Source organism: Eschrichtius robustus, chromosome 1 (assembly GCF_028021215.1).
Source record: "Eschrichtius robustus isolate mEscRob2 chromosome 1, mEscRob2.pri, whole genome shotgun sequence".
Lineage (NCBI taxonomy): Eukaryota > Metazoa > Chordata > Mammalia > Artiodactyla > Eschrichtiidae > Eschrichtius > Eschrichtius robustus.
The window spans coordinates 164,315,336-164,340,078 of record NC_090824.1 but is presented as its reverse complement, the minus strand read 5'-3'; the positions used below and the strand labels follow the sequence as shown (position 1 = coordinate 164,340,078).

Sequence of the window (24,743 nt, the reverse complement as noted above, 5' to 3'; positions counted from 1 at the left end):
GCTACTTCCTAGCTGTGTGACCCTGGACAACTTACCTAACCTCTCTGAGCCTTGGTTTCCTTGTCTGTAAAATGGACATAATCATGACTCATGGGGACATGGTGGGAAATAAATAAGGTAATGTATGTACAGCACGTCACATGGTGCCAGGTAGCTCTTAAAAATCTTATTGTGATAACTTATTTTTAAGAATACTACAATTTAGCTTTTATTGATTGCTCACATTTCCTTTCTCACCAACACCCAGCAACATTCTGAACAATGTTTTGTATATCATTTTGGGTTTTTCCTTTATACAGATTTTTTAAAAATAAAAATGGAATTATTCTGTTTTGTAATCTGTTTTTTTTTTTAGCAAAACAATTGTGATGAATATTTTCTCACACTGATAAAGTCTTCTACAACATCACTCTGATGGCTATATACCTTAATCTGTTTACTTAATCCTCAACTGTTGGATGCCGAGACGTTTCTAGGTTTTTCACCATTATAAACCATACTGCAATGAATGTCCATAATTATAAATCTTGGAGGCCATTCTTAGACTCACTGGGTCAAGGGGAGATTTCACTGAGCTATGAAGTCCTTTGGATGGTCTAGGGATGGTGTTGCCCAAGTAATCAGGCCCAGTCTTTTGGAAGGAAAGGCACTATCGCCCAAGTCAGCACTTGAGAAACATGGAGATTTTTCATCACCCTCCTGCGTCCAGGTCCCATGTAGACCATCACCCTCCTGCTTCCACCTGGAGCCATCCCTCTTCTTACTGCATCCCCTAATGGGGCTGTTCTCTGCAGGGTATAGAAGGGCATCTTCTGTGCATCTTGAACTCCATCATGTGGAGATACATGTTCTTTCTCTTCTCACCTTTGTCATGTTAGGGTCTTCCAGCCCCTAACCAGCAAGGAAAGGCTGAGTTCATTCCTTTAAGTCTTACCTGGACTGAACAATTTCAGAATTTGAAAATAAGGATGTTCTTGAAAGCTTGGGATGGAGGGAGGTGCTGCCATTGGAGAAGAATTATGGAAGAAAAACAAGGAGTGTTTCTTGGTTGTGGGTGAGCCTGTGTGGGGCTGGGGGAGGCATAAATATTAACCTACAGAGAAGAAAAGAATTAACTCAGTAGATGGACTCTAAAGAAGTTGGTTCTGAAAAGCACAATTTGGCCAAACCCAATCTTCTCTCATCATAATGAAGGAGACGGTTGTTGGATGGGTCCCCCAGAAAAAGCAAGGCATCCCTGTTGAAGGCTTCTTTCACTCCTCTCTTCACTCCAGGGCTGAGGGCAGCAGTGCTGTGGTCCTGGCTGTCCTGCCTCTTTGGATGGCGTGGAAGGGTCAGAGGACCCAACCCTAGGTCAGGACTTACAAACCATACCCCAGCCTGAATCGCTGTCACCAACCCCACCTCCTCTAGCTTGTGTGGATTGGTCAAAGCAGGAATGGACATACCGGTTGCTTCAGGCTCACGGTTGGGGGGTTTGGCCTTCCCATCCCTGTCCACTCTGGGCTGCCTCTTCCACCTCCAAAGCCCAAGGATGCATTGAGGGATCGGTTGTCCTGTAAAAGGGGCCATTCCCAATCCATACCTCTACTTAAGGCTCCTCATTTGTTTTTGTTTTTCTCTGTTTTCCTTTTCTAGCTCCTTCTGCTCCAGTGATAAACCCACAGGCCCCCAACTCAGCCACAAGTTCCTCAGTCCGAGTGTGCTGGAGCTTATACTCTGATGACACCATAGAGAGCTATCAGCTATCCTACTGGCCAGTGCAGGACAGCTCGCCTGGGAAGGACGGAGCAGGTGAGGCTCTGCCAGGAACAGAACCACGCTCCAGAACAGCTAAGGCCCCTCAGAGGCCAGGGCCTTGCCTTCCTGGAGGTTGGGAAGGTAGAGATGGGATGAACCTGCACACCTGGCTCCTTGGAGCTGTCTCGATCTGGGAACTACACAGAGGATGGGATGCAGGCAGGTGAGCATGGCAGAAAGGAACAGGAAGGCAAGTTGGGGCCTGACTGGGGAGGATCACAAGGCCAGGCTAAGGTATGTGGAGTGTATCTACCGCTGTTGGGTCAGAGTTGTCCTTGGGATAAGTCTCTGGCTGCACTGTGTGCAAGAGGGGTGGGGACACCCCTCCTTGAAGAGGCCCAGCTGGACTGGCTGGGCTCTAGCCCATCCTGGCATGTGAGCACGGGCTGGCTCTCCTCAGAGCAACCCTGTGTTGGGAGAATCTGGAGGGTTAGTCTGCAGACTCCCATGGGGGCTGAGGGGGGTTCTGCAGCCTGAGAGGGCTGCTCCTGATCTGATCCACATTCCCAGATGGAGCCAGCTGCTGGGAATGGCCCCCAGCCTCCACTGTGGGCAGCTCTTGGCCCATCCTCTTCCCAGGGAAATGAAGCTGGCAGGCCCGGGGTTAGGGCTGAGATATCTGCCTACCCACCATAGTAGATAAGCCAGTCTCCTATTGAGAAGGGAGAGTCAAGAGAGCAGAGGAGGGGACTTCCCTGGTGGTCCAGTGGTTAAGACTCCATGCTCCCAATGCAGGGGGGCATGGGTTCGATCCCTGGTTGGGGAACTAAGATCCCACAGGCCGCATGGAGCAGCCAAAAAAAAAAAAAGAGAGAGAGAGCAGAGGAGCCCCAGTTGAGCATCTGAAGGAATCAGGGATTAGGGCCAGCCTGGCAGGGCCTGTTCTGTGTGCATGGGGTCAGAGTGAGATTGCTGGATCTCCATTTTATGGATGAGGAATATGGGACCTAGACAGAAATGAGCTGTCTGTGGGGACACCGTGAGTTACAGCAGAACCAGGATGAGAATCAAGTCCGCAGGCTCCCTGCCCAGAGCTTTTCTCCTTGTACCGGGTCATGCAGGTGGAGGGTTCTATGTGCCGAAGGTGAGGATGGTTTATCTGCCCAGGGATTTGTAAGGAAGGGGAATCCTTGAGAAAAGTAAGTTTAAGCAATGATGAGGGAGAGTGAGGGTGGTCAGAATAAGGATTAAAGAGGGCGTGAGGGGGGCCGGGGGAAGGGGAGATTTGAAAAGGGAGATTGAGGACCAAAAAGTCAGATCTGGTCAATCAGTCAGTTTTTGCCACAAATCAGCCCTGTTGGCACCCTCTGCAGAAGAGGCCATTGTGTTGGGGCTTTGTCCTGGGGATCAATAAAGATCTTTAATGGATCACTTTGTTATAAAGGAACTGATATCAGAGAGTGGATTAATGACTTATTACTGCCTTTCAAGAGTCTGGGGATGTTTGGACGTGTATCAGTTAGCTTTTGCTGTGTAACAACACCCCCAAACACACACATGTACACAACATATTGGCTAAAAATGACAAATATTTATATTCATTCATTTGTTGGGAGGGGCAGAACAGGGGTAGGAAATTCAGAGGTACAAACTACTATGTATAAAATAAATAAGCTACAAGGCTATATTGTACAGCACAGGAAATATAGCCAATATTTTATAATAACTTTAACTGGAGTATGATCTATAAAAGTATTGAATCATTATGTTGTACACCTGAAACTAATATTGTAAATCAAAGGTACTTCAATTTTTAAAATGACATTTATCCAAGAGTTTGCATGCCACAACTAAGAAGCCCGTGTGCCACAACGAAGACCCTGTGTGCTGCAGCTAAGACCCGGCACAGCCAAAATAAATAAATAAATAAATAAAATTTAAAAATAATGGCATTTATGATGTATTATAATTCTATGAATTGGCTGGACAGTTCTTCTGGTCTGGGTCAGCTTGGTAGGGCTGGATGGGCTAGGATGGCCTTGCTTATATGTCTAGGGCCTCAGCTGCAATGGCTGAGGCCTCTGTCCATGTGATCTCATCCTCCAGGAGGCTGGCTGAAGGTTGTTCCCATGGAAGTGGAAGCATTCCTGGCAGGAAGAGGACAAGGCCCCTGTGCACCAGCACCTCCCAAATCTCTGTTTGTACCATGTTTGCTATAGTCCCATTGGTCAAAGCAAGTCACATGGTTAAGCCCAGCTTCAAGGCATAGTGGGAAAGACCAGACCTCTCAATGGAAGGATCAGCCGAGTCACGCTGCCGAGGGGCATGCATACACAGATGGGAGGAATTGGTGGCCAGTTCTGTATCCATTACAGGGGAAATAGATTACAGCGCAATGAACTTGGAGCCAGTTGGCCTATTTTAGGGTTGAATTCTTGTCTTTATTTTTTCCCCAGCGTTTACGATGACGGTCAAAGAAACATATTGCTCAGTGACAAACCTTGTGCCAAATACCCAGTATGAATTTTTGGTCACAGCTCAGAACAGGGCTGGCCTCAGCCCCGCCAGTGAGTGTGCAGTGTACATGACAGGTAAGGGGGCCATTTGTTTCTGTAGCAGGACCTTCACTGAAGGGGACACAGAGTCACGGCTTTCTTGACGTGGCAGGGCTCTTGATTTCACCTGGAAGGGCAGGAATAGCTTTGCATTTTTTTCTTTCATTTAATACACCAAATCTATATGCCTGATATGGCAGGGACAATTTCTCACAGCTGGTCTCAAAATATCAAAAAGTACTGCTCTTGGACACAGTACCATTTGAACCTTGCAACCATCCTCCATTCCAGGAACATCTGAAAGGGATTCCCTGGTGTCTCAGTCCATTTGGGCTGTTATAACAGAATACTACAGATTGGGTGGCTTATAAACAACAGAAATTTATTTCTCATGGTTCTGGAGGCTGGGAAGTCCAAGATCAAGGTGCCAGCAGATTCAGTGTCTGGTGAGGACCCTTCCTGGTTCAGAGGCAACTGTCTTTTTTGCTGTGTCCTCACATGGCAAAAAGGGGCAAGGGAGCTCACTGGGTTCTCTTGTATAATAAACCCCTTTGACCCTCATGACCTAATCACTTCTCAAAGACTCCAGATACCATCACATTGGGGAATAGGTTTCAACATATGAATTTGGATGGGGACACAAATGTTCAGTCTATAGCTTTCTATTGCACTGAATCTCTTGTAGGAAGAGAGTGCTTGCGATGTCTGCCCATGCTCTGGACCACAGGGCTGGATGTGAACAGGTTTGTTCATCTCTCCCTTTCCCCTGCATTTAGTTCCTTGTCCCCCCATTATAAAAAGCAAAGAGATAAGGAGCTGTGAAGAGGCTGCGCTGATCTGCTGGGAGTCTGGGAACCTGAATCCTGTGGACTCATACACGGTGGAGTTGACCCAGGCAGAAACGCCGGGAGCCTCGGGCGTAACTGAGTGAGTCATGAGGGGCGTTGGCTGGGCACGAGAGGCCTTGACACGGTGACACAGCTTAGGAAATGTGTGGAGTCTGGAGAGAAGGTCAGAATTTGTGACACACAGGAACCCTAATTTTAGGTTGCTTAGTTTTGTGAGAAATAGCTGGAATGCTACCATTGAAGGTGAATGATGGATGAGTGAATAAATGGTAAACGTCAGGTTTGCTTTCTTAGCCCAACCAAGGTTTACCATCATTCATTCAACAAGTATTGAGAGCATAGGTGGTGCCTGGGCGTTGGTGAACCAGACAAATTCCCCACCCTTACAGAGCTGACAGCCGAGTTGGGGGAAATAAACCAAAACCAAGAAAACAAATGCTTAAAATACACAGTGCTATGAAGGGAAAAGAAACTCAATGAAATAGGGAATGCGGTGGAGGTGGGGGCTTACTTTGGATAGAGTAGACGTCTGAACTGAGACCTGATGCATGGGAAGGGCTGAGGCCTGAGACAGTGGATGGAGGCAGCACCTGGCCCCTGGGCAGTCGTGAGCTTCCTGTACTGGAGGAACCAGGAGACCCGCCTGGCTGGAATTTAAGAAGTAGAGAGAACTGTGAGAGGCAGAAGTGAAAGAGATTAGATTTCAGTGTACAAAGAACATCGTGTCCATGGTAGAAGGCTGTCTGGAGGCTCACATTCCCCTTTGGTTGGCAGAGATCTGGAGAGGTTCACAGATAAAAGAGGGCTGGACTCAGTGACCACAAGGGCCTGCAGATCCTACGAATCTACAGCTGTGTACAGTGGAGGAAACATGGATGTACCTCTGGGTTACAACCAGGCAGTGCAGAAGCTTGTGGAAGGGGAATGAACCAGGCAGCCCGGTACCAGCCACCAAGTCCCAGGGGCTGCCCTGCTGTGTACCTACCCAGCTCTGGAGAAACGGAAGAGAGGGGTTTGGTGTCAACAGATTCTTCCATGCTAAATTCAGGGCTTGGGCCCTGGCCATCTATCCCACCCACCCATTTGCCCCAGGTAGAATCCATATGTCCACAAGCACATCAGGGCTGCTGACCTTGGTGATCTACTTCTGGGGATCCTCAGAAGCAGGGCAGTGAGTCCAGTGGTCTGGCCACCTGAATGGTTTGGATTTCCTTTGCAACTTGTGCTGATACTTTAAGGGCGCCTGATACCTGGGACAAGCCCATTATGATTGGGGTCATCAGAAGGCTGGTCAGTGACCTAGGTGATCTGGGATGGTGCTGACTCTCCTAGTATAAAACTAATCATGGCATCCTGTTGCTCTGGAGAAAAGACAAAATTCCTTCACAGGCTCTGGCCCCTTCCTGCCTCTCCAGGTTAACCACACCAGCTCTCCCTCCTCCTCCGGTCCCAACCACATTGGTCATATTTTAGTTCCTCCTACTTTCCACGCTTCTTCCTGCCACAGGGCCTTTGCACATGCTTCTTCTATGTAGGAGACTCTTCTATTCTCTTTTTATCCAATTACCTCCTCGTCATTCTTCAGAGTTCAGCTCAAAAGTCACCTCTCCCCTACTATACCTTCTATAGTACACTGGCAACTTGTCATGGTTACCATCTTATGTTTCTTCCAGTGATGGCTTGAGAAATGCCTCTCTTCTAGACTGTAAGCTCTATGAGGGCAGGAACTACATTCATTTTCCCTAGGGCCTCCCTATACAGTCTCTGGAACCTAAGGTGTTTAGTTAATACTTACTGAATGAAGGGACTTCCCTGGTGGTGCAGTGGTTAAGACTCTGCACTCCCAATGCAGGGGCCAGGGTTCGACCCCTGGTCAGGGAACTAGATCCCACTTGCATGCCGCAATTCAGAGTTTGCATGCCACAACTAAGGAGCCCTTGAGCCGCAACTAAGGAGCCAGCGAGCTGCAACTAAGGAGCCCGTCTGCCGCAACTAAGACCCAGCGTAACCAAATAAATAAATAAAATAAAAAATACTTATGGAATGAATATGTAAAAGTGCCCCTCTGGCCAGAGCTATAGCCTCAGAGTGACCTGGACATCCTGGCCTCGCCAGGTGTGGGTATTGTATCTGTAAATGGGCATCACCCTGAAGGCTTCTCTTTCCCACTGAACTGAAATGGGGTTGGCAGCTGCAGGAGTACAGACAGTGGCAACCATGGGCTTGTAATCCTGTATTGTACCACTTACATAAATTGGATTATTCCCAGTAGGTAGCTACCCTCAAAGAGGTTAATAGCAGTGGGCTTCTGTGGGCCTTTCAGCTCTAGCCAGATCATTTGTTCATAAACACAGACTGAGAGCCTGCTAGGGGCCCAGTGCTGTGCTTACGTAAGTGGTACTTGACCCCTGCCCTCAGAGAGGTTGTGGCCCTACCAGACAGACTGAGACACACTGGATTCAACTGCATGCATGCCCCCGCCATGCAGCGTTAGACAAGGTGCCTGGGACAAGGGGTGGGGAGCTTGGAGGGGAGAGAGCCACAGACAGAAGGGATACAAAGAAATGAGAAAAGTGGACCTGAGTGGGAGGGAGCACTGAGGGGGTCAACACTCCTGCCTGCACCGCTGCTGGAGGTCAGAGGACAGGGGCGGCGGTGGGGGGAGTTAAAAAATCCCTGCTTTGAAAGGGAGGTCTGGTGCTTGGGCCTGGCTGCCCCGGCCCCAGGGTGACTTCAGCTGCCTCCTTGCCCAGGTCTGTTGTGGGCATCCCCACCTGCGAGTGCCTGGTGCAGCTACAGCCCCGGCAGAGCTACACCATCTACGTGCGAGCCCTCAACGTGGGGGGCCCCAGCGCAAGGAGCGAGCCCGCTACAGTCCACACCACAGGTCTGTGACCCCCGCCGCATACTTTCTGGGAGCAAAGTGACCCCCTTGTGGCAGACCCAGGGCTGCTATGACTTCATTGTTAAATCGATAAATGTTCACTGATATGAACACATGGCAAATCAGGCTGGGAAGGGGCTCAGGGGTGATCAAAGCTCTGGGGTCCCATTTTACAGAAGGGGAGACCAAAGGCCCAAGTCATACAGCAGTGGGGTGGCTGAGCAAGCATTAGAACTCAGGGTTTTTCTCCATGCCCTTCAGGTGGGCTAGAGGCTTGTCACACTGGACCTGGGTGGCCCAGAAACCACATTTCACACAGGCTGAACACCACCCCTGGGAAGTGGTCTTTATGAAATTCCCAGGAAGAGCCATGGGCCATGGATTATCTCCCTGCTATCGGCCCAAACATCTCCTTACCCACAGGCCCAAAGTAGATCCAGATGCCTTAGTGGGTGCCCACATCCACATCCAGCTTCCCCCCCACCCCCGCACTTGCCATCAGCACATCATAGAATTGTCACATCTCATGTTCAAGTCCTGAGTCAGCAGAGATATCACTAGAAACATTCCATGCATCTCCTGCTATCCCAGCACTGCCACAGCTCTGGGTTCTGAGCTTTGCTAAGGTGCGCTAAAGCCAGGTGGCTCTTCCCACACCTCACAGAGCAAGCCCAGCTCAGGCCAGCTGCAGACTGGGTGACAAGCAGGTAAGAATCAGAAGGAGGGAGCCTGGGCCCAGGGCTCAGGGGACATCGTTCCTTTGGCTGGGATCTTTCACTGAGGGATGTAGGGTCATTTTGTCCTCATTTCCAATACCAGGAGGAAAGGTATGCGATTAGTCCCCACTTATGTTCCTCCCACAGAGATGCGAAAAACAAGTTACATGGCTGCCGAAGGCGGTAGGGGTTAGGGCTGGGATTAGGACTCAGGTTTTTCTTTTATATTGTGATGGAACTTTCCTTTGGTTGACTGGCATTTCTAATTTCTTGTGCTGACTTGGTGTTTTGAAATGTCAAATTCTGGCTGTTTCGATAAAAGAGAACAGAGCAAAAGATACAGCCAGCCCTTGGTTATTGTTGTCTCTGAATTCCTTTGTTCAAATAATTTGTTAAGAGTGTATTTACAAAAAACTTAAACATGAATCGGCAAAAGACATATCTATCCGTTCAAAAAATGATCCTTGTTTGGGCCTAGAGAGCAGGCAGTAAGGGCCATGCCTGTCAGCTGCAAGGTGGGAACCTGCCTCCCCCTGGTCCGTCCGCTCAGGTAGCAAATGAAATTTCCAGCAACATCGAATTGTGGAAATAAATGTGGACAGCTTGGGGCTTCCCTGGTGGTGCAGTGGTTAAGAATCTGCCCACCAATGAAGGGGACACAGGTTTGATCCCTGATCCGGGAAGATCTCACATGCCACGGAGCAACTAAGCCCGTGCACCACAACTACTGAGCCTGCGCTCTAGAGCCCGTGAGCCACAACTACTGAAGCCCGCACGCCTAGAGCCCGTGCTCTGCAACAAGAGAAGGCACCACAATGAGAAGCCTGTGCACCACAACGAAGAGTAGCCCCCGCTCGTTGCAACTAGAGAAAGCCCGCACACAGCAACGAAGACCCAATGCAGCCAAAAAAGAAAAAAAAAAAAATGTGGACAGCTTGTGGCGAGGCTTGAAGTAGAATTTGAAGCAATGAACATGACAGAATGGGAGCTGAGGAGCTTGACTAAGAGACAATGATGGAGAATGAGTTACTATGTCCCCAAACAAAGGATTTTTTAAAAAACTAATTTCTTATTAAACCCATTCGGTACCTTTTTTTTTTTTTTTAATAAGCAGATATTCATTTTTAATTATTTATTTATTTATGACTACGTTGGGTCTTCGTTTCTGTGCGAGGGCTTTCTCCAGTTGTGGCAAGCGGGGCCACTCCTCATCGCGGTGCGCAGGCCTCTCACTATCGTGGCCTCTCTTGTTGCAGAGCACAGGCTCCAGACGCGCAGGCTCAGTAGTTGTGGCTCACGGGCCCAGTTGCTCCGCAGCATGTGGGATCTTCCCAGACCAGGGCTCGAACCTGTGTCCCCTGCATCGGCAGGCAGATTCTCAACCACTGCGCCACCAGGGAAGCCCGGTACCTTTTTTTTTGATGTGCTTTGTTTTAACCATGATTTGGAGAGGGTTACAATCTCCTTCCTCTCCCTAGCTGCCCTAATTGAAAGTTGAATGTGGAATTTTGCTAACCTTTGTCAAATTGATCGTTAAGAATTCCCTCAATTGCTATTCCCCTTGGCAAGTAGGTTAGAAATTCCTGTTCACCAGCAGGTATTTACAGCCTCCCATTTAAGGGCGCAGCCACTGGAATCAGAGGGGCTTGGGGTTCGAATTTGAGTTCTGTCATCTGCCAGCTGACTCCTCAACCACCCTGCACCTCAGTTTTCTACTCTACAAGATGGAAATACTAACCCCTGGGTACTCGTAAGGAGTGAATGAGATAAGAGTTACCGCTTAGCTCAGTACTAGACGCACAGTAACCCCCAACACATGTTAACCGCCACCATTATTAGCATGAGGGTCATTACCACGCAAAGTCCAGGCTCAAGTGTATCGTGCAGGAAGCTAAGCTGGCCACGCGTGGTGAAGCCTCGGCCCGCATGGAGCGCAATGTGGAGAAAGCAGAGGAGTGACTGGCTGTTGGTGGGGGGGATGTGTCTGTGTGCTTCCTCCCCTCGCAGGCAGCTACTTTCACCTGAACGAGCACACCCGCCATCCCTGGCTGACCGTTTCTGAAGATGGGCTTACAGTAGTACGGAGTGAGAGGAAAGCCGGGGAGCCGCTCCCCAGCGACACCCGCTTTACCAGGTACTGTAACAGCCCCTCACCCACCTGAACAGTCTGTGAACCACCCTAATACACGCTGTTATTCGGGTAAAGTTGGATTATGACAGATGCAACCTTGAAGGGGGCTTCAGGCTCTCACTCCTAGAAATGAGTGAGGGGGAGGGGATGGTGGGGAGGGGAGGCTGGGGAGAGGGGAGTAGGGGTCTGGCTGGTGCCGGCAGAGGAGGCGTGTTGTGGTCTCTGAGGTGGAGTCCTGGGCTCCCAGGGCTGGAGGGTCACACCGTCAGGCCGTGGGACAACAGCAAGGGCCCAGGTCCCCCAGTGCTTGGCCCAGAGCTCTCTCTCCCACACTGTGACACTATCTAACAAAAGCCCTGGTGAAAAACCAGCCCAAAGCCGGTGGAGGGAATGGTGGTCACGCTAGTGCACGACCGGAGAGAGAGCCGTCCATTAAAGATGCGCCTTGTCTGCCTGGATCTGCGCTATCTCCAGAGCTTAGTACTCAAGGTCAAAATGATGTATGTGTAACTCATTTCTTTCCAAATGCTTAAAGAAGACTTAAAATAGGGGGCAAGGGACTTCCCTGGCGGTCCAGTGGTTAAGAGTTCACCTTCCAGTGCAGGAGGTGCATGTTCGATCCCTGATTGGGGAGCTAAGATCCCACATGCCTCATGACCAAAAAAAAAACCGAAAGAAATAAAGAAAACAGAAAAAATATTGTAACGAATTCAATAAAGACTTTAAAAATGGTCTACATCAAAAAAAAATCTTAAAAAAAAAAAAACGGGGCAAATATGCCCTACTGAAATAGAAAAATCACAGCGATGGATAAAAAAAAAAGAACACAGCTTAACTTCAAGGGCTAATTTCTGTTTCCAAGATTAAACATTAAACACAGCTCTTAGCTTCCTGGTAATCAGGATGAAAAGAATTCTCGGTGGGTTGGTCTTAGAGTCAGGAGGATCTTATAAGGAAGAAAAGGACTCTCTTAGGGGGGCCAGAGGGGCCGCCAATGGAAAACTGCATCCAGCCTCCCTGCCTGGGTCCTGGACTGTCCTGCAGCCGACACTTCCTCTGACACTTGCTCCCTGCTGGCCTTCTTACTGCATGTGTGTTACATACCTACTATATGTAAGTGTTAGCGTGTGACAGCAGAACAGCACAGAGTACAGTGGAACACAACTTTATCCTTTCCTGCCTCTGCCCACTCAACCCAGGGTTGGGGGGCACAGAAAGGATTAAGAAGCAATGAAGTCCTTACCTGCGTTAAAAAAACAGAATGCAACTGATCAAATCTTTAAGATCTTATTGGCTTTTTTTCAATAATTCATAAGTTGGGCAGACTCTAATCTACAGCATAGAAGGTGGGTCTCCTTCATACATGGTCCTCTGAAAACGCACACCTTTGACCGGGCCACTGCTACTTCACTCTTTGTGTGGATTATAAGACAGCTCTCTGGGTAGACACAGCCTCAAGCATCTTCAGCTTCAACCCTTTGGTGTTGCACTAAAAGTTGCAAAACCAGTTTTTGGCCACGTCTTTTACAAGTCCTGTGTAGGTGGTCCAGCATCTCATATTGTAATATGGGAGTACTTACCACCTACTGTTCTGGTCTTGGCTTTTGGGGTTCCAGCCAAGCTGAGTTAGAGTCCCATTTTAATATCCTGTTACCAGTACATCTGTTGCCCCATGAAACAACTTGCTGTGTGCTGGGGGTAAAGAGACAAAGATAGTCCCTGGGCTTCCCTACTGGCGCAGTGGTTAGGAATCCGCCTGCTAATGCAGGGGACACGGGTTCGAGCCCTAGACCGGGAAGATCCCACATGCCACAGAGCAATGAAGCCCGTGCGCCACAACTACTGAGCCTGTGCTCTAGAGCCCAGGAGCCACAACTACTGAGCCCATGTGCCACTACTACTGAAGCCCATGCGCCTAGAGCCCATGCTCCACAAGAGAAGCCACCATAATAAGTAGCCCGTGCACTGCAACGAAGAGTAGCCCCCGCTTGCTGCAACTAGAGAAAGCCCGCACACAGCAACGAAGATCCGACACAGCCGAAAATAAATAAATTTATTAAAAAAAAAAAAGAAGCATGGACAAGGCATCGTAGGAGCCCCAAGGAGGGCTTCTGGGAGGGGCAAGGTCTTGAAGTATAAAGAGTTCTCCAGAACAACAAGGCAAAAAGTGCCTTGTACCTGTACCAATAATGGAAGCCAGAAAGATCATGTGTGGAGAACTACAAGCAGTTTAGTGTGTCTGCAATATGGGGTCCCTAATGGGAAGAGGTCAAAGATAAGGCAAGAAACATGCATATGGTCCAGTGCAAAAAAAAAAAAAAATAGGAATTTTTGGTAGAAAGATATGATCAGATTTATATTTCAAATTGAAGTGTGAACTGGGGAGGGAGGGGGAGAGGCAGATGGGGAACAAGGAGACCAGAAGCAAGTGCTGGCCAGCTCATGAACCTCAAGCATATGGTTACCTCAACCATGCTGTGTTGTTAGGTTTCAGTCCCTTTCTTTTTTTTTTTTTGGCCACGCCTTGTGGCATGCGGAATCTTAGTTCCCCAATCAGGAATCGAACCCACACCCCCTGCAGTGGAAGCTCAAGTCTTAACCTCTGGACCACCAGGGAAGTCCTTAATCCCTTTCTTTCATCATGAACAAGTGAACCAAACCTTTTTGTTACTATGAAAGCACAATCACTGAAAAAAGCAAACAGAGCCTTTTCTATTGGCTTTTCTCCTCCTCACCTATGACCAGCAGTGTAATAATCCTCTTCTAATCTTCAGCATCACTCAAGTGAGCTTTGAGAGGTAGGGCTGTGCTGCTTTACAAGTGGGTGTTCAAACACCTGCCTCCACACTTCTAGACCACCTACTGACTGACCCCAGCAGTTGGTGTCACTCACCTGCACAGCCGGGCTTGGGTCACCCCAAATCACAGATGCTTCCACTTTCTAAAACCAGGTGTGTTGCTGTCATGGGAAACCTAATTCCAGTTCGAGGGCGCCATTACTGGGAGGTGGAGGTGGACGAGTGTTTGGATTACACGGTGGGTGTGGCCTTTGAAGATGTCCCTAAACAGGAAGACCTGGGAGCAAACTGCCTCTCCTGGTGCATGAGGCACACATTTGCATCATCAAGGTAAGGTGAAATCTGGATACCCAAGATTAAAAGGTGCTTTGATAAGAATAGAGCGAGAGGTTTTCACTAGTAGTAACTAAGGCCCACGTTATGTTTTCTAAAATATGCTAAGATATTTCAGGACTCATTTCCAGCCCCCTTCTCTAAAGTCCAGATGGAAAGAGAAAGCAGCTCTGGGTACTTCCAATAAAATAGCTAAAATTCATGGAGTACTTATTCTGCGCTAAGCACTGTTCTACACTCTTGCACATACTATCTCGTTTACTTCCCATAATTGTATTATCCCATTTTAAAGATAAGAAAGCTATGCCCCACAGCAGTTCAATAATCCACCCAACAGGGATTCAGAGCTTGGATTCAAACCCAGGCAGTCTGGCTCCAAAGATAGCATTCTTCACCACTAAGTGATTGGTTTTGCATTTATGTTCAACTTCAGTGTTACTAAATGAATAGTTTGATTTGAAGCCCCAATTCCATCTTTTTTAGTAGATGTGGGCAGAGGCTTAATGGTTATGGTTAATTCCAGTTTGCTTCTGCCGCTAAGCATTCTGTCCTCTACTGGAGTAGTTCCATAAAGCTGGGAAAATCCATGAGGCCCAGGCCAGCAGACATTTCAGACTTAGAAGGCCATGGGTGCAACCACTCTCCATCTCAAAAATTGCAAAAATGTTTACCACACCAGTTACCCAGCACTGTGGGTACTATGGGGCCTCTGATCCTCGACTTGCTGAATCCTATTAACGTTTCATCCAATGTTTTGTGCCCAGGAGCCTCCATCGTGGTTAGTTAAATGTTGTCATGCCCAAGCAAAGGTGAGAAAAGCAACTTTCCTCCTGTAAGATATTAAGAGTAAAATCGGCTCTGCTAAACCTCAGACCCAGTTTGAGGAATGAAAGAAATCCTGTTCACTGAGCCACGTACTGTTTTTGGACATTCTGCCTGAACTAAGACTAAAAAAATCAGTCTCCTCTCCTAGTCGGTTAAGAACAAGGGGCAGGGAAAAACTGAAGGAGCATAAAGGACGAGGAGGAGTCTGTGTGGAGTGGGAGAGGTGAGGTTAAAAGACAGAAGAAGGTGGGAACACAAGACAGAGTGAAAAAGGAAGGGCGAAAAGCAGAGTGCTAGAGCAGAAGTTTGTAGTCCCACCTTGGAAAGATGTCCGGGGAAGGGGGGGGTGGTGGTGGTGGTATGTGTGTGTGTCTCTTAACAGTGGAGGACTCGTATTTTTTGGTTCATAGTCTTAGACTCTATTGGTGGTGAGAGGGAAAGTAGAGGGAACGGCTCATTCAGTTTCTGTTGGCTGCTCAGTTAAGAAAAAAACAAGGTGAACTGGGATGGAAAGAGGCTGGTTTGTTCTGACACATTTGGATCATATTCTAAGCATTCATCCCAGCCATGTGGACCAGCATGCTGGCACACAGAACTTCAAACATCCATAGGGGGCAGAGCTAGGAAATTCCTGTGTCCAGCTTTGGCTTCAGCCATTTTCAAAGCACAAAGGAGAAGCACCCTCCCTTCATGAGAGGGTGCTGGTGCTATACAATACTGAGTGGTGACAGGCCCCCAGGTGCCCCGCTTAGTTTGAAAGTTTAGGAAAGGGATGCCTCAGAGTACTTGTGCACAGATTATACCAAAAGGCCCAATTTATTACATGAAAGATCATGAGGTTTCCTGTTTCAAATGTCTTTATTACAAGGGATTTACACATCTGAACCTTGAAATCCACATTTTAAAACTTATTTCTATACAAATTTTGATGCAATATGAGTTTATGATACTGTACGTTAAGTTTCTGCAGTTAAGTGGCTGCTCAAAAACAGAGTTTTGAAATGTAAGTTTCTTAGGACACGTTTTAGAAAAGAGATACATAGTTTGAGAAATGGCCTGTTACTTTGATAGTCATTTAATAAAAGAAAATGATATAATCATAGGAGTATTTGAAAATTGAAATGTTCTGTAAATAGCCTATCTACAGAATTTCTGAAGCTTTGTTATATCAACATTTAATCTTTAGGCATAAGTATGAATTTCTACACAAGACGACTCCAGATATAAGGATAACGGTTTCCCCAAGGAAGATTGGCATTCTATTAGACTATGAAAATTCAAAATTGTCATTTTTCAACGTGGACATTTCTCAGCATCTGTACACGTTCAGTTGTCAGCTTCCCCAATTTGTGCATCCCTGTTTTTCTTTGGAAAAGCCTGGATGTCTAAAGATACACAATGGCATTTCAATGCCAAAGTGCGTCACTTTCTATTAGACCATTCTGATGCCCAGCTTCCTGTCTCTCTTCCGTACCTACCCCTCTCCCAGCCACTCACACCTCAGCTGCCTGAACTTAGCATTCAAGCACCATGCACCCAGCCCATCATTTATGGTTCATGTTATTATCTGCCACACAGGTGTGCTGGCATTCATTTCACCTGACTTGGATCCTGTGTGATGCTAGGTTAGTCAGTTCTGGCTGTAAAATGAAGGCTCAGACTAAATGAACTCAAAGGTCTTTCAGGTTGTCAAACTGTATTGGTCTATCTGTGTATATGCAAAGTATCTGAGTCCCCAAGGCCTACAGAGCTTGGGGGAGAAGGAGGGAAGAGATATATAAGTGTTAGTGGCTCCAGCCACCCCAGCACTTGTGACATTTCATTAGTCAGACAAGAACAGGCGTAAGAAGGCAGGAGGCCACCCACAAAGAGAACCAGGGAAGCCACGTGCCGTGCTCAGCAGCCTTCTCCTCTCCTGTTTTCCCAGCGGTCAGTGGCACTCCGGTGAGGTTTCTCCCACCGAACACTGTTTCTAAAAACCTGGTCCTCTCCCTCATGGTACTTACCCCCTTTAATTTTGAAATGATCTTTGTAACACCTAATTCCATGAAGGCAGGACAGTATCTGTCTTGTTCATCACTCAATCCCCAAGGGCTAACACGTGCACACCAAATATTTGTTTCATCCAGCCACTGCTCTTCGGCCTCTCACTGCTCTCCATGTGAGGGATGGCAGGGCTTGTTCAAACTATAGCAGAAGACCTATTGCAGGAGAGGGACAAACCTGAGGGGAGGCAGTATGAAGGAAGAGAGGGGCAACTGTGGCTAGATGGCAAGACTGGTAAAAATGCAACATTACCTACTACTACATGCTTCCTGGTGTCACACAGCAGCCTACACATAAATAATAATAAATGTGTTCCTTTCACTATGTGCACGTTTGGGGTAGGGCGGCTAAGGTCTGGTAAAAAATAGACAACATTAGTTGCAACTGATTCTAGGAACCGTCCTATAATGCAAAGAGAACCAGATTTGAAATCGGAAGACCTGAGTTTGATTGCTATTTTGTAGCGACTTTGCCTTACGACCATTGAAAAGTCACATTATCTCCCTGAGCTTCTGTTTCTCTTTAAACAAAGAGAAAAATAATACTTGTCTTATAGGATGGGAGATTTAATGACAAACATGAGAATGCATAACAGTGTATGACATATAGCAAATGCACAACAATCTTTCAAGAGAAAATATCAGTCCACCAAGTGCAAAGCTGAGCCCTGGTAGGAGAGGTGGTCTCCAGCCAGCACCTTTGGGCATCCTGCCTCACTGCTCTCATGCCATTTTGTGACCTCGATGCCCAGCTCCCTTGGCTGCATTTCTGGTTCTCCAGTTCAAGTTTCCAGTTGCCACTTAAAGCTCTGCACACACAGCATTTTCATGCTTACCAGTCAAGATGCAGAGTAAATGACTCCACCTGTAAAGCAATTCTCAGGGACAATTTAGTATCGTGCCCTGTGGATGCTTCTCTAAACATATATGCCCCTGATCTCATCACTTAAAGTTTTATGTTAACTGAAAAATCTTTCACTTTAAAGATTTTCACTTACATGTTTCCCAGTACACTCAAAGTCTGACACAAGGAGAACCTCTTGTCTCCTATCTCAAAACTCTGCCTATTGGTATAAACAGAAGTTCAGATTCTTGAATTCACAACTCAACTTGACAATCTTAAAGCTCGTTACAAACACACACACACACACACACACATCCCTCTGCCCTGCCAACCTGGATCACTACCCTTATATAAGGAAGATACAACCAAAGCAAGCACAGAGATGGTTCAAGTTACAAACAATTAAAATATATATGTGTGTATTATCAAAAATGTTATCAGCTACTAAAAAAGAAACTACTGAGCAGGAAGTAGGACATCACAGATAAAGTAAGTTTGAATTCAGGATTCTAATAGGCTTTATTTCACATGTAATGTAACATGGATAAAAACTAGGCACCTATAAGGTTCTAATAAAATTTTATTTGATCAAGAAAAAAAATGGTGGAGAAATATCTTTGATTTTTAAAATCCACTTAATCTAAATAAGGCAGATGACCAACTTCAAGCATCACAATTATTCAGCATAAAGAACCCTTCTTTAAACATGTTTCTCATCTTCCACAAGAAAAAAAATGTCTAGAAAAGAACCAAAACAAAACTTTTGTTTTTTGTAAAATATTCTAATTCCTTAAAATGCCAAGAACAATCTGCTGGAACTAAATTTCAATAAGGGGCAGGATTTACCTCAAGGCCATGTTCACCTGCAACCTGCTGATAAATCTGTTAAAAAACAAAACAGAAAAAGATTTTTTTAAAAAAAATCAGACCATTGTAGCCACAATCCCTCATACTAGGCAAAAGATACCAAAATCTGTTCTTTTCTTAGCTTTACCTATATCACTTTATAACTCTTGAGCAAGTTATTAACATAATCTTTGGCTTCCCCACCTTAACAAAGGGGAAAGAGAATATGTAAAACCACCACAGAATCCTGGTGTAAACTAACACGGTTTAATAATTCAAAATACTCAGAATTTAAGGCACCTTTATTAGATGAGATTGTAAAGCTGGTTAGAGACTTGGGATACAAAATGACACTGGTTTCTGGTAAAATTAAACTGCCTTTTATTTGGAAAAGTGTATGTTTAATAATTGACTTCCTGCTGGTTCAAACAACAATATGCAATCACTTGTACACATGCAATAAAGTAATTTCTGAAGCACGTGCTTGGTCATCAGTTTGCTCTTCTCATCCTCCAAAATGTGTTAAAATCTTACGTGGCTCACACAGTGGCAGCTGCCCCCAGCACAATTCATCATGATGTGGCATTCTGTAAATGAGACTAGGTTGGTCTCTATCCAAGGTTTAGCTACCAGAAGACTTCCTGGGGCTTCCCTGGTGGCACAGTGGTTAAGAATCCGCCTGCCAATGCAGGGGACATGGGTTTGAGCCCTGGTCCGGGAAGATCCCACGTGCCGCGGAGCAACTGAGCCCGTGTGCCACAATTACTGAAGCTCGCACACCTAGAGCCCATGCTCCTCAACAAGAGAACCCACCACAATGAGAAGCCCGTGCACCACAACAAAGAGTAGCCCCCGCTCGCCGCAACTAGAGAAAGCCTGCACACAGCAATGAAGACCCAATGCAGCCAATAATTAATTAATTAATTAATTAATTTAAAAAAAAAAGACTTCCTGGACCCTATGAAGACTGTATTACAGGAAAGGTCCTCTCCTCCACTTTCCTAACCAACTTCTCCAACTTCTAGTCACCTTCCTATCAATTAGAGTAAGATACTCATGGGTTCACTATGTCTTTCTTCACCCTGACTCATCTATAAATTCACTACTCCTATTTTCTATAGTAAGACAATGGAAAGTGTATAATTGCTGTTGGTAGATAAGTAGGTCTTGAATTCATTTTGCAAACAAGACCTGTTCTATCTACCTTTTCATTTAGGAGGCTAAAAGCAGAGTCAGCTTGACTTCAAGGACTCTATTTTCTTAGTCTCCAGAAGAACATGACAAGTCCAGCTTTTAAAACACTGTCCTCTAGCATGTCAAGATATTGAGGGAATGGTAATCTATTACTTTTATAACTTCAAGCTTTAAGAGATTTGAACTCTTACATATGCTTGCTTCATGGCAACCAACGCTTAATGAATCTAAATGCAAGATAACAGTTTGTGGGCTTCCCTGGTGGCGCAGTGGTTGAGAATCCGCCTGCCAATGCAGGGACACGGGTTCGAGCTCTGGTCCGGGAAGATCCCACATGCCGCAGAGCAACTAAGCCCGTGCACCACAACTACTGAGCCTGCGCTCTAGAGCCCGTGAGCTACAACTACTAAGACTGCGTGCCTAGAGCCCGTGCTCTGCAGCAAGAGAAGCCACCACAATGAAAAGCCTGCGCACCGCAACAAAGAGTAGCCCCCGTTCGTTGCAACTAGAGAAAGCCCGCGCACAGCGAAGACCCAACGCAGCCAAAAAAAAAAAAAAAGATAACAGTTTGTGATTTGCAAAGATTGCACCCGGTCAGCATCTTTTCTGTCAGTTAGGAAGTCTCCCGGAAGGAGCGTAACCATGAGTTGGGCACAGCTATGCCCCAAGTTAGTAAAATGTCCCAAATATTTTAGAAATGCTACTGAACAGGGGCTAGTTCATGTCTTTCTACTTCAGGGCTTATTTTCTGCTATTCCCCAATCCCAGAAAAAAATTAAGCCCGACTAATTAATTGTTTTTTCTTCATTTTTCCCACACTTTGACAGATTCAGGTTTTTCTGCTCTATTTCCACCTCACTCAAATCCTGGTAGAATTAAACTGTCATTTATTTGAGTTATGCAAATTCAACTAAACAGCTTGCAGCTGATTAAAACAACATGCAGTCACTCAGACATAACCGATAAAAATGTTTTTATAGAATGAACTTGGATTCTAACCTTGCTGTCTCCCCTGTGCTCATTCCTAAGCCTAAATGTGGGTCTCTTCTTTGAAAGCAGCTTACGAGATGTCCGTATATTCAAATAGACTGGACTGGAGACAAGAATATAATCCATTCACTGGGAAAGAATCCAACCAACAAAACTGAGATTTCCCAGCTATGCATTTAAACAAAGCAGGAACTTAGTTTTTACAAATGGATTTACTGAGTACATACATCACTTCTTGGTAAAGCCATCCTATTATTCGGCCACACAGAAAGATTTCTACCCTCTGACTTCCCCCTTCATATCCCAAATACCCATACAATTAAGGGGGAGGGGGCAGTGACAGAGAAGGAAAACAAGCGAAGCACGATCCAAAAATAAGGATAGAGCTCTGGAAAAGACCCTTGATAGTGTCTTTTGTACAATTTATAATTTATAAACCAGCCACAGATTCCTGGGAACCCGGAATGGACGCCACCCCCCCACCCCCGGCTCCTTGCCCACCCAAGTAATGCCTGTATAAAAGTTACTTCTTAGAAGCATTGCCTAATTCCTCCCTCTCCCAGGTTAAGTTCCACATACTCACCTCCTTCAGAATACTTAAGGGGCTATACTGCCACCATGACCTGTGTCTACTCCGCTTGACTGTAAGCAAATAAAAGGCAGGAACTGTGCCTTCATAATCTCTGAATGATCAGAACATGGAAACAACAGTGTTCTGCTTTCAAAGAGCTCATATATCTGAAAAGAAAAAGGAGACATCAAATTGTCTTCCAAATTAAAAGAAAAGCCTCTTTATTAGAAAGTAGCTTTCAAATATGTGTGTACTGGTAGGAGCAGGGGGAGTAATTCTCAACCTTTCTTCTGTTCCAATACACCTGAGGGATCTAATACATAATCCTATTAGTTAGCAGTGCTCCACGGTGACTTCTAATATGGGCAGAGTGGGAGGGGCTTAGAAGAATCTAGGGGGTGGGGAAGATGTGTGTGGCCTAGAAAGCTCCTTCCCATCACTGCAAGAGACCTTTGACACATTTAATAATATAGTTTTGACTACTCTTAATTAAGAGAGCCCAAAGGTCTACAATATGTTTACTTAAAATGCTCTGAAACATAAATTTGGTTCATATCCTCTGGAGGCTGGTGAGTGGAAGTTACCCCCTTGGCCCTGAGCTTGACATACATTCTGATATCACAGAACAGGACTCTGGCTCTCTGCTGGTCTTAGAATCTAAGACTTTGATGGAGGAAGTTATATGCCGTTGAAGTAATGAAAAATTTAGGGACTTACAAAGATCACAGGCGATTCCTTCTCAAATGTTGTGTCCTTTTTTTTTTTTAATACTTTTTTTTTTTTTGGCTATGCAGCGCGGCCTGTGAGATCTTAGTTCCTCGGCCAGGGACCAAACCCGTGCCCCCTGCAGTGGAAGCATGGAGCCCTAACCACTGGACAGCCAGGGAATTCCTTCAAGTGTCTTTAAAAAAACATTTTATGGGAATAGATGTCCTCACAAGTGATACAAAGTAACAATTACAGTAGCTCAATGCCAAACAACAGCTCCACTCCCCGAGACAACCTTGGCCAAATTTATGTAATACCCGCCGGGTGAAAAATCAGAAGGAGGCACTCCTCATTACTGAAATCTCATCCTTTCCAAAAAGTTGATGGCTGGCTAGAATTTTCAGAGAGTGGGATCCTATGTTTCACTACTTTAAAGCAGAAAAATATGTTCCCAGCCCTTCAAAGAACTTCAAGCCAATTTCCCCAAAATAACCACATATAACTGTCAAAGATTTCTGCAAAAGAGAAGGCGTTTTAAACACCAATTACCTACTTATGTAATAACTATGAACTCAGTATAATTCCAGTAGAAATTATAGAAGTATAAGACTGTCCCTGTTATTCCATTTTTAAGGTGATACTTCTGCTCATGTCACAATCACTTGCTACAGCAATCATCTGTCTACATCATCTAAAATGTTTTTGAAACATTTGTATAGAGCAGTTATTCTTAAAAGTCTGGTCCCTGTGAGGGCCCCTGAGATCCTTTCACTCTAACAATAGAATGTGTGCTTGTATATTCTTGTGTTTAAAGACACCTCTCAGTTTTAATTTCTAATACCGTAAATATTGATATATATAACACACATAAATGAGAGCTCTTTGGAATCCTCAATAATTTGTAAGGGAGTCCTGAGAGCAAAAAGTTTGAAAATAATTTATATACAGTAACAGTGGGTCCCTCACAATGAACATCTAGTTGAATGAGTTCCTCAGTAGAAAGACTTCCCCTGTGTGATGCTAACAGTTTTCAATATTTGCTAATGTTCAGGTTGTTTTCTAGACCTCTTAGGCTTACCCACGTTCCTACAAGACATTTCCACCTAATAATATGGGAAAGATGAGAGACATAATGCACAATACTTTTAAACAGCACGAGCACTAAGTGCAGTATTACTTACACAGACAGTTGAGGTGTGACTGCAATGCCCTCTACAGCATCTGCCCTGGACTTGCGGGCAACTTACGAGTTCTTTATAGCTAGTTTCTGATTCAGACAGTGTTTTGAGTAAACATTTCCACAGATTGTTACAGTAAATATTCATAGTGAGAACTCAAATAATAAATAGTTAGTGATAAGTCTTCCAAGGTGAGCATATATCGATGAACACCAGGCTTTTCTGTGTAAAGGTATGTAACAGGTACGCAGTTTCATCTTCACGTTTTGTTACTACACAAACGTTCCTGAATAGGAAATGATAGATGCATCTACATCTACAGAGTATCTAAAATGTAAATAAATGACAGTTCTAACTCCTAACACATAGTGACTTTGCCTCTGATGGATTCATACTGCACCTAAATGTACAACACCACCCTCTTCACTCCTGCTCACTTCCCCCAAAAAAGACTTGTTCAGCAATCCAAAGAGATGGTATGGTGTGGAGGAAAGAATTCTGGGTTGGAAATGAAGAAATCTCACTTCTAGTCCCATCTCTATCACTAACAACCTGTGTTACTTTCAGCCTGTCTCCTCTCAAAGACTGCGCTTCAATTTAAGATGAAAGGAGGGGGTACTTCCCTCGTGGTGCAGTGGTTGGGAATCAACCTGCCGGTGCGGGGGACGCGGGTTCAAGCCCTGGTCCGGGAAGATCCCACATGCCGCGGGGCAGCTGGGCCCGTGCGCCACAGCTACTGAGCCTGCTCTCCGGAGCCTGTGAGCCACAACTACTGAAGCCCGCGGGCCTGGAGCCCATGCTCCGCAGCAAGAGAGGCTGCCGCACTGAGTAGCCCACGCACCGCAGGGAGGAGTGGCCCCCGCTCGCGCAACTAGAGAGAGCCCGTGCACAGGAGGAAGGACCTAATGCAGCCAAAAACAAACAAAAAATAAATTAAAAAAAAAAAAAAGATGAAAGGAGGGGTATGACCTAGACGGTTCTGTTCCACCTCTAATACCAAATGACTCTGCTGGCCGATTCAGGAAGCTTAAAACTTACCAACTGTGAGTGTACTTTTTCAAATTAATGCAACAGGCGCTGCTGCCTCAAGCAGAAATCATCGATTATGAAAGTCTGGGTTTGTATAGACCTTCACGTTGCATACCTTATGCAACACAGGATAGCGCCCAAGGGAAATTTCACCTACTGAATTTTTTTCTTAAACTTCATTCTGAGTGTGGATTTCTCCCTTCCACATCTATCCCCACGACAGCTCCGTGAGCTACCAAGCTCGTTTTTCAGACGAAGTCCAGAAAGCGGAGAACAATGAGTTAGTAATGAGACCTAGGTCCCGGTGGCGCTGACAAGGCGACAGATACACCGACCCCTCACCTCTACTCCGGTTCCCCTCCGCGTCTCCTGAAGCCCGACACTCCAGCCAGCCTGCCTACAAGGACGCTGTTGTCATCCGCCTCGCCGGGTGGCCGGAGATCGGCCTTACTTTACGCAACAGAAGACGCCTGCTCTCCAGTGTCCGATCTCGGGGGCAACTCCTTTC

The 24,743-nt window shown here is 46.0% G+C and overlaps 1 protein-coding gene, 1 long non-coding RNA gene and 1 other non-coding gene across 5 annotated transcripts in view; 1 reads left to right on the top strand and 2 right to left on the bottom strand.

Moving 5' to 3' along the window:
* FSD2 (fibronectin type III and SPRY domain containing 2) overlaps positions 1 to 16,266 on the top strand; it is a 21,982-nt gene extending 5,716 nt beyond the window's left edge. The window contains exons 6-12 of one of the 2 annotated variants that reach the window (XM_068558501.1): positions 1,639 to 1,794; positions 4,197 to 4,331; positions 5,072 to 5,222; positions 7,897 to 8,030; positions 10,751 to 10,877; positions 13,826 to 14,002; positions 16,017 to 16,266. In XM_068558501.1, the coding sequence (XP_068414602.1) occupies positions 1,639 to 1,794; positions 4,197 to 4,331; positions 5,072 to 5,222; positions 7,897 to 8,030; positions 10,751 to 10,877; positions 13,826 to 14,002; positions 16,017 to 16,266 (1,130 nt within the window). The remainder of the gene's footprint in view (positions 1 to 1,638; positions 1,795 to 4,196; positions 4,332 to 5,071; positions 5,223 to 7,896; positions 8,031 to 10,750; positions 10,878 to 13,825; positions 14,003 to 16,016) is intronic. The other variant, XM_068558511.1, reaches the window with a different exon arrangement.
* LOC137773676 (uncharacterized) lies at positions 4,160 to 24,743 on the bottom strand. Of its 2 annotated transcripts, XR_011075716.1 has the most exons (5): positions 24,578 to 24,743; positions 21,333 to 21,487; positions 18,566 to 18,601; positions 5,655 to 5,790; positions 4,160 to 4,422 (listed from the first exon to the last, which is right to left on the bottom strand). It is a non-coding gene; the product is annotated as an uncharacterized lncRNA (long non-coding RNA). The 2 variants fall into 2 exon arrangements; XR_011075715.1 differs by lacking the exons at positions 4,160 to 4,422; positions 5,655 to 5,790 and adding an exon at positions 18,292 to 18,457.
* On the bottom strand, positions 19,710 to 19,836 carry LOC137752621 (small Cajal body-specific RNA 15). The gene has a single exon (XR_011071239.1). It is a non-coding gene; the product is annotated as a small Cajal body-specific RNA 15 (non-coding RNA).